At 38.6% G+C, this 13,126-nt stretch overlaps 1 protein-coding gene across 4 annotated transcripts in view; it reads right to left on the bottom strand.

Moving 5' to 3' along the window:
- The window catches only part of NT5C2 (5'-nucleotidase, cytosolic II), a 107,824-nt gene that overhangs the window by 57,531 nt on the left and 37,167 nt on the right, over positions 1-13,126 (bottom strand). For all 4 annotated transcript variants that reach the window (XM_012723572.1, XM_004680474.2, XM_012723570.1 and 1 more), the window contains exon 2: positions 8,448-8,567. In XM_012723572.1, coding sequence (XP_012579026.1) covers positions 8,448-8,548 — 101 coding nt within the window. In that variant the 5' untranslated portion in view covers positions 8,549-8,567. The remainder of the gene's footprint in view (positions 1-8,447; positions 8,568-13,126) is intronic.

The raw sequence follows: 13,126 nt of genomic DNA, 5'->3' as shown, positions 1-13,126 counted from the left end.
AAATCTTTAAAAAAAAAAAAAAATCCAAACAGTCCCTGAATCCTCATTTGACATGCCAAAAGAATATAAAACATGAAGTATCAAATGATTTACTAACAAAAAATTTAACACAGTTCTGATACTCCCTTCTTATTCTGACAAGATATATGCCACCTGTGCATTATTTAAGGATCGTGGCTTCTTGGCATTCCTTGGAGAACTGCATTTTCCACATGATTTTCAATTTACAAAATGGCTATTGATAAATTTATAAAACGCCTCCCTGGTGGCGCAGCAGGTTAAAGCACAGCACTGGGTCGCTGAAGCCATTTTAGCATGAGTTCGATCGCTGCTCTGGAGGTGATCCACATGGTGCAGCAGACCTCTCTCCTGGCCCTGCCCGCTGCTCCCTTCAGCTGTATAGTTCAGTACACCTGCCTGTTCTGCTCCCTACTCTGTCTATGGTGAATCCTCTCGCCATCCCTGCACCTCTGGCCTCTACCCCAGTTCTGTATGCATAAAAAAAAATAAATCTTAAAAAAAAAAAAGGCTATTGACGGCCCTCCCAGTGGTGCAAGAGGTCAAAACACAACACTATGAAGCTCTTCACAGTCACTGTAGCACCAGTTCCATCTCCTGACTCACCTTCTGTTTCCCTCAGCAGTACATTTCAGTACACCTGTCTGTTCTGCTCCCTACTCTGTCCATGGTGAAATCTCTCACCCCCTACACCTGACCTGTACCCCAGTTATTATATGCATAAATAAATCAATCTTTTAAAAGAAGGCTATTGAAAGTTTATCTATTTCAATATTTTGAGTGCATGCTAAAAGAGTAATTCAGCTTGACTGAAGATACAACTAAAAAGATACAATTTATAACTGGTTAAAAAATAAGTAAAAATTTGTCAACCTGATCTCTCTGCATAAAATGAACATATGCTTTTTATTTAAAGTCTTAAAAAAAAAAAGCCCTCCCTGGTGGCGCAGCAGGTTAAAGCACAGCACTAAAAAAGCTGAAGCCACTTAAGCATGAGTTCGATCCCCGCCCCAGAGGTGATCCATATGGCATGGCAGACCTCTCCTGACCACTGCTCCCCTCAGCAGTGTACTTCATCAGCCAGCCTGTTCTGCTCCCCACTCAGTCTCTGGTGAAACCTCTCACTGCCCCTGCACTTCTGATTCTACTATTGTGCCAAGCTACAGACACAACAAAATAATTTTTGTATATGTATGCAAGTAAGTCTCTGATACCAGATGATTGGGGACCTTAAACTGGCCAAGGCTCTGCTACCCAAATACTTTACCAAATACTATCTAGGTTCTTTATCCATGAGCACAATTGCCAGACTGCTCAGGCTTAGGAAGGAAATAAAGGAATTTATTTAACAAATGGGGCAAACGAGTCACTAAGGCCAATAATGGCTTTTACTTTAGCAAAAGTCCTGTCCAGTACTGTCCTGCACAAAGACCATTATGATGGCCTCTCCAGCCACTGAGGACGTGCAGCTCCTCTCCCAAACATGCTACATGAATAAGATGGCATCTTCCTGCCTCTGCCCACCTAGGGCACACAGCAGCCAGACTCCAGGCCAGGTTCCAACTCACAAAGTCAACAAGAGATGCTCCAGGAGCTGCAGGATGCTTCAGCACAGCACCAGACAAGCGACTCTCGGGATGGCAGTCACAGCATTAAGCCAACAAAAGGCCTCACTCATCCAGCTTTGCCAGGCAGTTTCACAGCAAACCCAGGAACTGTTTCAGTGGCTTCCTCTCCAAGGCTGGCTCATGGAGGCCTCTTCAGTAGTCCTCAGCTGACTTCTACAAGATCAGCCGAGTCTTGGAGGATGCCATCCACTGGCCCCCAAAATGCTGAAACAACTCAAACCTGAAGACCAGATCAACCAAACACCCTCCTTCTCTCCCTCTCAAGCCCCTATGCCTTCTATTTCCTCTTCAAGGAAGCCCTTCCTCAAATCAGATACTTTTAACATTATCCCTGAGGCTATTTGTCTTCACCAGCAATCCCCTGAGAAGAGACACTATCACCAACAATCCATGGCTTCAGCCTGCTGGTTACACCTTTTTAGTTCTTAAATAAAAATAAATTATTTTGACTATAGTATTATTATTCAACAAGAAAGGAAGACTAGCATAGCTTTGGAGTTCCAATTTTAAAAAATTATTTCAGATTAAAGGAACTCTGCAGAGTCTTGTGGACCCCAACCCCTACTCCAGCTTTCTGGACTCTATCCCCTACTCCAATGATTGGAAACTACAACTCCCAGTAGTACCAGGGAGAGAACTGGGAGGACGCAAGGGCGGAGCTAGCAGGAATTCTGGGACCTTTGGGGGATAAATAGGGCCCGATTGAGTCTCTTCTTGCTCTCTGGCTCAGGAAATGGCTCTCTAGACCCGGTCACTCCGTGTTTTCAGTCAGCCAAGTGGTAAGGTATTCCAGTTACTTTGTATCCTGCTCTTTCCCTGGGTTGTTTCCTATTCCTTTCCCATTTTGTAAATAAACCCTTTATTGAGCCTTTTGTGTGTGCCTGCAGTGTAACAGAATTTTGAGTGCAAGGGTGAGGCCCCACAGACAGGCAGCCCAATCCACTCTGGGCTACCCTGTAACACTACAACATGTGAACAGTTCAGCCTGTGTTTTCACCATTTAACAAAATATATTCCAATGAAGTGTTCCGTCTAAGATTACCCTCAGGCTGGATGCAAGAATGACAACTGCAGTCATATATCCTGAAGGCCAGTTCCTTAATAATGACACATGCTCATCATTTGCATATTAAAATTTAAACTAACATTAAGAAAAAAAAAAGCTGAACTTGTTAAGCCATACTCTCAAAATTATAGCCATACTCTCAAAATTATAGTTGTACTGTAAACAAAATTATATATTGATAGTTGTGTAAATGAATAGCAAATCAATTAAAATTTGATTTAAAAGTTATTTAGGGGCCCTCCCTGGTAGCATAATGAGTTAAGGACACAGCACTGCAAGCTAGCTGCAGCTGCTTCACAGAATTGGATCCTCAGCCCCAGAGGTGATCCCTGTGGCCTGGCAGACCTCTCCTGAACCGCCCGCTGCTCCCCTCAACAGTGTATTTCATCGATTAGTATCTTCAGAGTGCTCTCCACTCTGTCTCTAGTGAATTCTCTCACCACCCCTGCACCTCTGGCTTGTACCCCAGTTCTTTATGAATAAATAAAATCTTTTTCAAAAAGTTATTTAGCTTTTTCTGAAAGGGCATTCTAAAGCACCACATACATTCTATCTATTTTAACCATTGGTAAATTACCAACTATTGTGACATAATCCTAGAAACAGAATAGTCTACTACAAATTGGCTTAGCTAGAAAATTTAAATTTCTTCTACATGGCTTTTAGTTGAAATTTTAACTAATGAAAGCAAATCCTATTTAAGAACTCAAAAACCCAATTTTTAATACTGAAAGGAAATTGTACAGTGTTCTACAACATGGATGAGTCTTGATTACATTATGCTACATGAACTAAGTCCATCAAACAAATACTGAGTAATTCCAACTAGATGAAGTCACCATCATAAAGACAAGAATATAAAGACATTATGAGTATTCCAATAACATTATGAGTATTACCTGGTGATTGCCAGGGGCTAAAGAAAAGGGAAAACTGGGAATTATTGTTTTGACAGTTTCACTTTTACAAAATGATGAGTTACAGGGTAAATGGTGGAGATGGTTGTCCAACAATGTATTAAATACCACTGAACTATACATGTAAAAATGGTAAAGATCAGTTTTGTTGTGTGCAGTTACCATAATTTAAAAAAAGCCTTAAATGATGTAAAAATTGAACTCCTCTGAGATGCTTTTTCTGTTTTCGCTATTATTTCAGGTTGCACTCTACTACACAAAAAATGTAGGGTGCAGAGCCTGTCTAAAATCTTCCAGGAAGTATCATTCCAAATGAGTCAGTACTATACTCAGGCTATAACATATTCTAATATACAATTAGGACCCCTGATGTTTACTAAATGCTTTTGCTTCATTGCATAATTCCAGCCTTTGTTTCCACTGATAAAATTACATCATAATCAAATATAATTTTATAGCACTAAAGACCAAGCAAATAATTGAACAGAAAGTATAAAACACTAACATAATACCTTTTGAACTGCATGTTAAATGTATTATTTACAAATATACACAAAAACATTGTTCCCACCCATACCCAGCAACATGTCACATGTTGCAAAGGATCATTTGTACCTAATGATTCATTAAGAGTCTTCATACCTTCATAAATGTTTTTATTTTTTCAAGTCTCTAAGTAATAACCAAAATCTAGACATCTAGAAATGCCACTATCAGCAGATGTTTCTATTTAATAGGATTAAACAATCTTGTTATGAAATACTTTGTTTCCTTTGAATAAACACACACACAGAATTGCCATGAGAGATGAAATCACTGTAGTTTTGGTTCAGTAAATGCTTGCTTATTTTTCACGTGTGAATCAGTTGATTAAAGACTAACATTCAATATGAATCATAAGCTCACAAGTAAGCAATGAGTTAGAAATTAAGTTCAAAGCAACATTTTATTAACCATAGATTTTTTTTCCAGTTGAAAGAAACCTCAGAGATCTTCCTATTTAATTCCATTACTTTACAGATGAATAACCAGCCACACAGAGAGAATAACTGGCTTCTCCACACTGTCAGTATCACAAAACCTAAATCCAGTCTTCTGACTCCAGCTATTTTACTGCATTTCATGGCTTGAAACTAATTTAAGCATCATGATAACCTTGGATCTTGCCCTCTTCACTAATGTTCCCAGTTCATAATCTTCTATTTTGTGATGTTAACTAATCTTCTAGGTCCAGTGTATCATAAACATTCTGTATCTGACTTGACATTTACATTTCTTAAATTAGATAAAATCAGTTATGTATATTACCTGTAGATCTTGGATAGTTAAAATTACATACAAAAACAATCTAAGTTTTTGATTTCTTGACATATACCACTGGTATATGTTTTACTTTTCTTTCTGCAGTAGCTTTGTACCAACTAAGTGATCAAAACAGAAAACTTGTAGAGGTCATAAAAGGTAAATGGGACTACTGCCTACAATGGAATCAAGATTCTACCTTGCCCAGAGAGAGAGCGCTGTTATTAGCCCATCTATTTCATTTAAGTTATATTCTTGAGCTCCAGGAGATCTGGGTAACATTAATGAAAAAGGATGATTCCCATTGCGTGAGGGTGTCATTCAACCTGTTCAACAAGTATTTACAATTGTTCTGGATGATGAAAACTTAAAAACTGATTTGACCAAATCAAATGTAGACATTGAGTATCCCAATAACAAGTTAAAAAAAAAAAAAAGGCAGAATAAAAGATTGGGAATTTTCGAAGAAGCAACACCTATGTTTTAAACTCAGATACAAAAATTAGTGTATTTCACCCTTTGCATTCTTCCAAGAATGTGACACAGTTTAACAAGAAATTATGGTTTTAACCTACAAAAGACAAAAGTTTGCATATATCATAATTGATTGATTTGAAAATAAAAACTTTTCCTTTTGGAATTCAGTTTTTAACTTGATTTTAGCCTACTTTTTAAAAAAGATTTGTGCATACAGAGGTGCAGGGGTGGTGAGAGGATTCACCAGATACAGAGTGGGGAGCAGGACAGGCCGGGTAACAAAGTACATTGCTGAGGGGAGCAGCGGGCAGGTCAGGAGAGGTCTGCCGCGCCATGTGGGTCACCTCTGGGGCCAGGATCGAACTCATGCTAAAGTAGCTTCTTAGTGCTGTGCTCTAACCTGCTGTGCCACCAGGGAGGGCCCATTAGACTACTTAATATAACAATTACAAAAAAATTATAATACAGAACAAGTACTACTTATATTCTGATATTACATTAATTTTTCAAAATGTAAATATTAATACTGTGGTAAGTTTCTAAAAAGTAATTATAATACAGTAACTATTACCAAAATACTAATATGTTACCTAATTCTGACATAGCTTTCTTATATGCTAGAAATGAAATCACTTTTTTTGTCTAGTTAAAAAAAATGTATTTGTGGCCTCCCTGGTGGCGCAGCGGGTTAAAGCACAGCACTGAGAAGCTAAAGCCACTTCGGCATGAGTTCGATTCCCGCCTGCCCCAGAGGTGACCACATGGCGCGGCAGACCTCTCCTGATCCGCCCGCTGCTCCCCTCAGCAGTGTACTTAGTCGATCTGCCTGTTCTGTATCCCACTCTGTCTCTGGTGAATCCTCTCACCCTCCATGTCTCTGGCCTGTACCCCAGTTCTGTACGAATAAATAAAAAAAAATGTATTTGTATAAACTAACTAGTTTAACCATCTTTCCTTTAAGAGTTAAAAGTAGTATTTCCTAAGCCAGAAAGAAAAAGAAAATTACCGGATGGCTTTATTCACAACAGAAGCATAAAGAACAGGGGTGCAAAAATAGTAATAATGAACAACTATATAACAGAGACATTTTACAGGGGTGGAGTGAGGAATGAGATCAAAAATGGGGTTAGCAGTGAGTGCACCGGACTATGGTGATAACACACAAGTGAACTGGTGATTGTAAGTCCATGGAGATTACAATTAAGAAGGAAAAAGGCATAAAATGATGTAAAAAACTATTATAATTTAAAAAGTAGTATTTCTTCTCTCCTCTAGCCCAGAAACAAATATTTACAAATTGTTCCCGACTTCTCATAGTTCCCATGCAACTTTTTAGCACTACCAGTACACCAGCATTATTTCATATTCCTAGTTTCCATAGGATGAAAGGCAGAGATAGTTCTCATAGGACCCATATTTTTCTATCCTGTAAACTCACTGAAATCACAAACTTTTAATTTCTGTCTAAAAAATGTTTTCTTGGCCCTCCCTGGTGGCGCAGCGGGTTAAAGCACAGCACTGAGAATCTGAAGCCACTTCCGCATGAGTTCGATTCCCGCCTGCCGCCTGCCGCCTGCCCGGAGGAGACCACATGGCGAGCCAGACCTCTTCTGACCCGCCCGCTGCTTCCCTCAGCAGTGTACTACGTAGATCTGCCTGTTCTGCTCCCCACTCTGTCTCTGGTGAAGCCTCTCACCGCCCCTGAGCCTCTGGCCTGTACCCCAGTTCTGTATGCACAAATAAATAAATAAATCTTTAAAAAAAAAAAATGTTTTCTTAATGTGGTACCTACTTCCAAGTATGTTTGCTACTTAAGATATAGAAGTTATAATTAACACTATTAAAGTGGCAAACTGAAAATACATTTTAAACTTTCAATGTAAAATTTTAGAGAAAATTTTAAGTCTCAATCAATATAAAAAAAGTTGCTAATAAAAGAATCATCCACATTCAACCTAACACACAGTAATCAGAAGGTATAGTTTTAAAATTTAAAAATTATAATCAGGGCCTCCCAAGTGGCACAAGGGGTTGAGTCTCAGCACTATCAAGCTATCAGCAGCCACAGAAGAACAATTTAGGTCCTGGCCAAGGAGCTGGCCCACACAGTGCAGCAGAAGTCTCCTGTACTCTTCAGTCCCATCCACTGCTCCCATAAACAGTCTATTTCAGTAGATCTGCCTATTCTGCAACCTACTCTGTCTTTGGTGAATCTTCTCACCTACACCTCTGGCCTATACCCCAGTTCTTGAGTGCATAAATAAATAAATTTTTTAAAAAGATAAAAATTATGATCATTGTGGTAAATGACAATTTAGAACCTCACTCTTACTAAAGGTGCAATTTTCCAGCAGTTGAAAACTTCTGTTGTCAAATCTTCCATTAGCAGATAAAAGTAGTAGCAAGAATTTTTTTTAATGTGTTTTAATTTTTTTTATAACAGTTTATTTTTACATCATTTTGTACATTTTTTTTCCATCTCAATTGTAATCCCCGTGGGTTTCCCATCACCATGTCACCAGTGTGCCATCACCATAATCCCGTGCACTTCCCTCGGACATACACTTCAGCGACATCTTTAAAGACAGAGCACCCAACGCCACAATAGTGAAGGCAAAGATAAATAGATGGGACTACATCAAGTTAAAGAGCTTCTGTACAGCAAAAGAGACATTACAAAAAAACAGACAGCCCACTAATTGGGAAAACATTTTCTCACACAAAAGTAGTGATAAAGGACTGATCACAAAAATATATGGAGAACTGATGAAGCTCAACAAAAATAAACAACCCCATCAAAAAATGGGCAGAAGAGCTAAAAAGACACTTTTACAAAGAATTTTTTTTAAGCAAGTAGCAACCAACAACAGCAGTACAGTATCATTGAAAGCCTGGGTTAACTGTGTTTGAACCAGTATTAGTGCTATGATCTCAAAGTGCCTACCTTCTCTGCACATTAATTTCATTATCTGCAAAATAAAGATAATATGCATCCACTTCATATAGTTGTACTGAGAATGAAACAGACTTAATACTTACCGATGATAGGCTTCTCGCCGATATTTTTTCAAGGCATGCTTATCCATGTTAGCAGGCATATCTGCTGCATTTTGTAACCGATCACTCCAAGAGGTGGTCATTTTAACTGTATGCTGGATTCTAGAAAAGAAAAATTAGTAATAACATAACATTGGTACCTATATAGTGAGATCTGATTTTTAAAAAACATTAGAAAAACTAATCTGCAAAGTGCATGACATAATAACCTGTTAAAACATACTGAATGCATGGGGCCTCCCTGGTGGCACAAGGGGTTAAGTTTCAGCACTATGAAGCTATCTACAGCCACTGCAGTATGAGTTCAATCCCCAGCCAGGGAGCTAATCCCCACAGGGTGCAGCAGACCTCTCCTCTCTCACCTTCTGCTCACCCCAGGAGTATGTATATCTTAATAGAGTCACGTGTTCTGCTGCCCACTGTATCTCTGGTGAATCCTCTCACCTCCCCACAATTCTGACCTGCACCCCAGTTCTTCATGCATAAATAAATTTTTTTAAAAAGTCATAAAATTTTAGTCAATTAAAAATATAAAAATAATTAAACGTTACAGCTGAGACAGGATAAAATCTGCTATGAAGTCTATATACAGTTATGTCAAGGTACAGGAGTGAGAATTTCCTGAAATATCTGGTATGCAAAGTAATCTTGAGAAAATTCCTCATATAGCAATTTTCCTACAATTTTATCTAACACACATCTTAGTGTTACTATGAATTTTAAACTATCCACAAAGCTTCTCCAAATCAGTCCATCTAAAGTTTAAATATATTTCACAGTGACAATGAAATTAATGATGCTGATTCTTTATCGTCTAGAAAAAAAGATGCTATAAACAAACATTTCAGCTGCCATCTATCTACAGTCAAGCTTAAAGAGTAGATTTTTCAGCAAGATAGCTATGACTAATTTTGATGGAAAAGCTCAATAGTACAGTTAGATCATTCTTTATTTCAATGTAAAATATGTAGTATAAAAAGTAATTACAGCTGATTCAAACATATATATAGTAATTTTACTCTTTTAAAATATTTCACGGACAAAACATAGTTTTCTTATCCACTAAAATCACCCTCCCCTAAGACAATTGCCCCAACAGCTCAAGGCAACTGCTGAAAAACAGGAAACAAAAAGTAAAATTGTAAGGTAAGACATTTCAAAATATATCTTTGGCCCTCCCTGGTGGCGCAACGGTTAAGGTGCAGTACTGCAAGTTGGCAGCAGCCCCAGCCCCTGAGGTGACCCACATAGTGCAGCAAACCTCTCCTGAGTCACCCACTGCTCTCCTCAGCAGTGTACTTCATTGATCTGCCTGTTCTGCTCCCTATTCAGTCTCTGGTGAATCCTCTCACTTCTCATATACCTCTGGCCTGTACCCCAGTTCTGTATGCATAATTAATGAATCTTTTAAAAAATGATCTTTTAGTCCATGTCAGAAATTCCAGTAAACTTGGAAAAGAGCAGTAAAGCACAATTATAGCACAAGTCTATCAGGCAACATGTTTAATGCACTTGGCAATTTCAATCAAATTATTTATTTTTTGGGTCCTCCCAGATGGTGCAGCGGGTTAAAGCTCAGCACTGCAAGCTAGCTGCAGCCACTTCAGTGTGAGTTTGGTCCCTGGCCCTTGAGGTGATCTACATAAGCACAGCAGACCTTTCCTGTAGGCCTACTGCTCCCCTCAGTAGTGTATTTCAGTGGATCTGCCTGTTCTGCTCCCTACTTTGTGTCTGGTGAATCTGCTCACTGCCCCTGCACCTGGGGCTTATCACCCAGTTCTGTTTGCAAAAATAAATCTTATTAAAAAAATTTTTTTAAGGAATAAATGTGCCAATGTACAGGGTAATAAACACTCAGTGTTTTATTAACCACATCATTGGAATTTGTAATGTCTGAAACTTGATATTTTTGTTTTACAATTAATCATTTTCATTCTAAAAATACTGAATACTTCTCTGAAACAACTGGAAAGGATAATTCTGAATGGTTTCTTCAAATTTTCCCACCAACCTGAAATTTATTTTAGTTTTCATTATACATACTAAACTTTATGGAAAAAGAAAAATTAAACCATACAGTTCACCTATACATACACCTGCTAATATTATAAGTGGGCACTTTACATATAATCCTTGACAGGCAAGCAAGTGAAACCAAGAAAATTTATGTTAAATGCTTCTCTTTTCTCTTAAATAGCTCATGATAAAGTTTTGTTCATTTTTTATTTCATAATTTTAACTGGAAATTTGCCTTTGCTAGTATTTTACATTCCTGTCAAAGGCCAACATTCACAGTTTGCACATAAAAGTGACGTGGAAGTAAACAACTTCCAACTAGTGAAATAAAAACATACCTACCTAGGGCCCTCCCTGGTGGCGCGGCAGGTTAAAGCACAGCACTAAGAAGCTATAGCCACTACCGCATGAGTTCGATTCCCGCCTGCCCCAGAGGAAATCCACATGGCGAGGCAGACCTCTCCTGACCCGCCCGCTGCTCCCCTCAGCAGTGTACTTCGTCGATCTGCCTGTTCTGCTCCCCACTCTGTCTCTGGTGAATCCTCTCACCCTTTACATCTCTGGCCTGTACCCCATTTCTATATGAATAAATAAATCTTTAAAAAAAAAAAAAAAAACTTACCTACCTAACACAAATTACTTGGTATCTACCCACCCTTCTTTATTTTTTGCTTTACGGCATATTAACACTTCCAAACATAAGATACATGACAGTATATATACTGTCAGCTCCTATCTCTATGTAATCTTTATTGAGGCTGAAACTTATGCTGTATCCCCCATTTCCTTGAGCTACAGTCTTGACACAGGCAGATATAAATAAAATCCTAAACCTCTACACTTAAAGCTCTTCATTTTCCAGAAGCTAATTCCTATGTAAGGCTGAAAATGCAAGGATATCGCACAAGTTCCTTTTAACATCTTTGTGAAATCTTACTCTTAGTTCAAAAGTAAGATCCTTGGCTTACTGTAATATTTTGTTAATGTTTCAACACCAGGACTTAGAACAAAAGGTTGTCTAAACAGAACAAAATATGGCATTCATTCAATAAAAATTGATTGAGAGCCTGTGTGCCAGGTTACTACAGGGGACATTTAAAAAAAAAAATGTCAAGAGTCTCTACAAATAAAAAGTGGGTGAATTATCTGGATGACATGGACATGCCAGAAATATGAAAGAAAAATTAAAAACAGTATGTATATAGCCATTATTAACTATACAAAAAAAATTTTATAGGAAATGGTGGCAGAGTAAATCCATCAGATTCACCTCTACCACATATTCACAACCAATTTACAACAAAACAAAGTCAACAACCCTTGAAAGATAAATGACTCACATACATCAGTAGCCAAGATGCAAGAGAAAGGGGTAGGAAAAATCAAATTGTGTTTGCTGCCAAATCAGAGCAATGCAATCCGCTACTTGGCATGGTAGTTGCTGTATAGATCCCCTTAGCTATGGCTAAGGGACTCAAATGCACTCAGAGACTGTAGGGACCCATCACTGCACTGGAGAAGGTGTACACAGAGCTGGCATGAATGACACGAATGACTCCTGGAGAGCTATGATAATAATGTTGCACAGTGATGATTACTAGTTCCCCTAACTCACTGAGAGAGCCATACCATATCATTGGTATCTTCTCAAAGAGGCTACTATTTGCAGCCTGAGGTTGTACTACTAGGAAACCCAGGGCCAAAACCAAGACAGTAATGACTATTCTTCATTAAACGGAGCTTAAGTACCTGAACTTAATAATATACATACACCCCCAGAATGACTCCACAATTAAAAAGCTGAGCGAAACAATTCCTGAAGTTGAAACATTAGCAAAATATTACATTAAGCCAAGAATCCTACTCACTTTGTGTGGCCCTGTCACAACTATAGTCCTCACCTAGTACAGCATTCAAACTCAATTTAAAGGCTGAAACTAACATGAGACTATATTAGATATTTTAGCAAGAAGTGGCCTAGAGTAGAGGTTCCTCACCACTTAATTCTGGTACTCACAGCACTACAGAATGCTTGAACCCAGGATATTCTCTGGAGGCGACCTTTTGGTGTGGCACCTTCCCACCTATTACTCCTCGCCAGCACCAATGTCCCCATCACCTGAACAAATGCAAATGCAGCAAGCAATCTGTTACTGTAAAGTAACAGGTTAAAAAAAAACCTAGGATTATACCCATCTTTTTGTGGGAGAAGTAGAAAGTCAATTTATTAAAATAAATACCTGGGCCTCCCTTGTGTTGTAAGGGTTTGTTAAAGCACAGAACTATGAAGCTATCTGCAGTCACTGGAGCATGAGTTTGATCCCTGGCCAGGGAGGTGACCCACATGGTGTAGCAGAGCTTTCCTGTCTTGCCTGCTGCTTCTCTCAGCAGTTTATTTCAGTAGATCTACCTGTTCTGCTCCCCACACCTCTGGCCTATACCCCAGTTCTTGTGTGCATAAATAAATAACTTTTAAAAAAAAGGTACTGGAATAAAAATAGAGATCAACAAAACAGAAAGCTCAAAAATGATAAATATCAATAGTTAACTCATGATAAAGGAGTCACAACCATACACAACTGGGAGATTCTCTTTTAACAAATGGTACTGAAAGAAGCCCAAGAACAGCCTACAGCCCAACCAAC

The sequence above is a fragment of the Condylura cristata genome, unplaced genomic scaffold (assembly GCF_000260355.1).
Source record: "Condylura cristata isolate star-nosed mole 26May11 unplaced genomic scaffold, ConCri1.0 scaffold00011, whole genome shotgun sequence".
Classification (NCBI taxonomy): Eukaryota; Metazoa; Chordata; class Mammalia; order Eulipotyphla; family Talpidae; genus Condylura; species Condylura cristata.
Note: the sequence above shows the minus strand (reverse complement) of the source record. Positions and strands in the feature narration are given on the sequence as shown.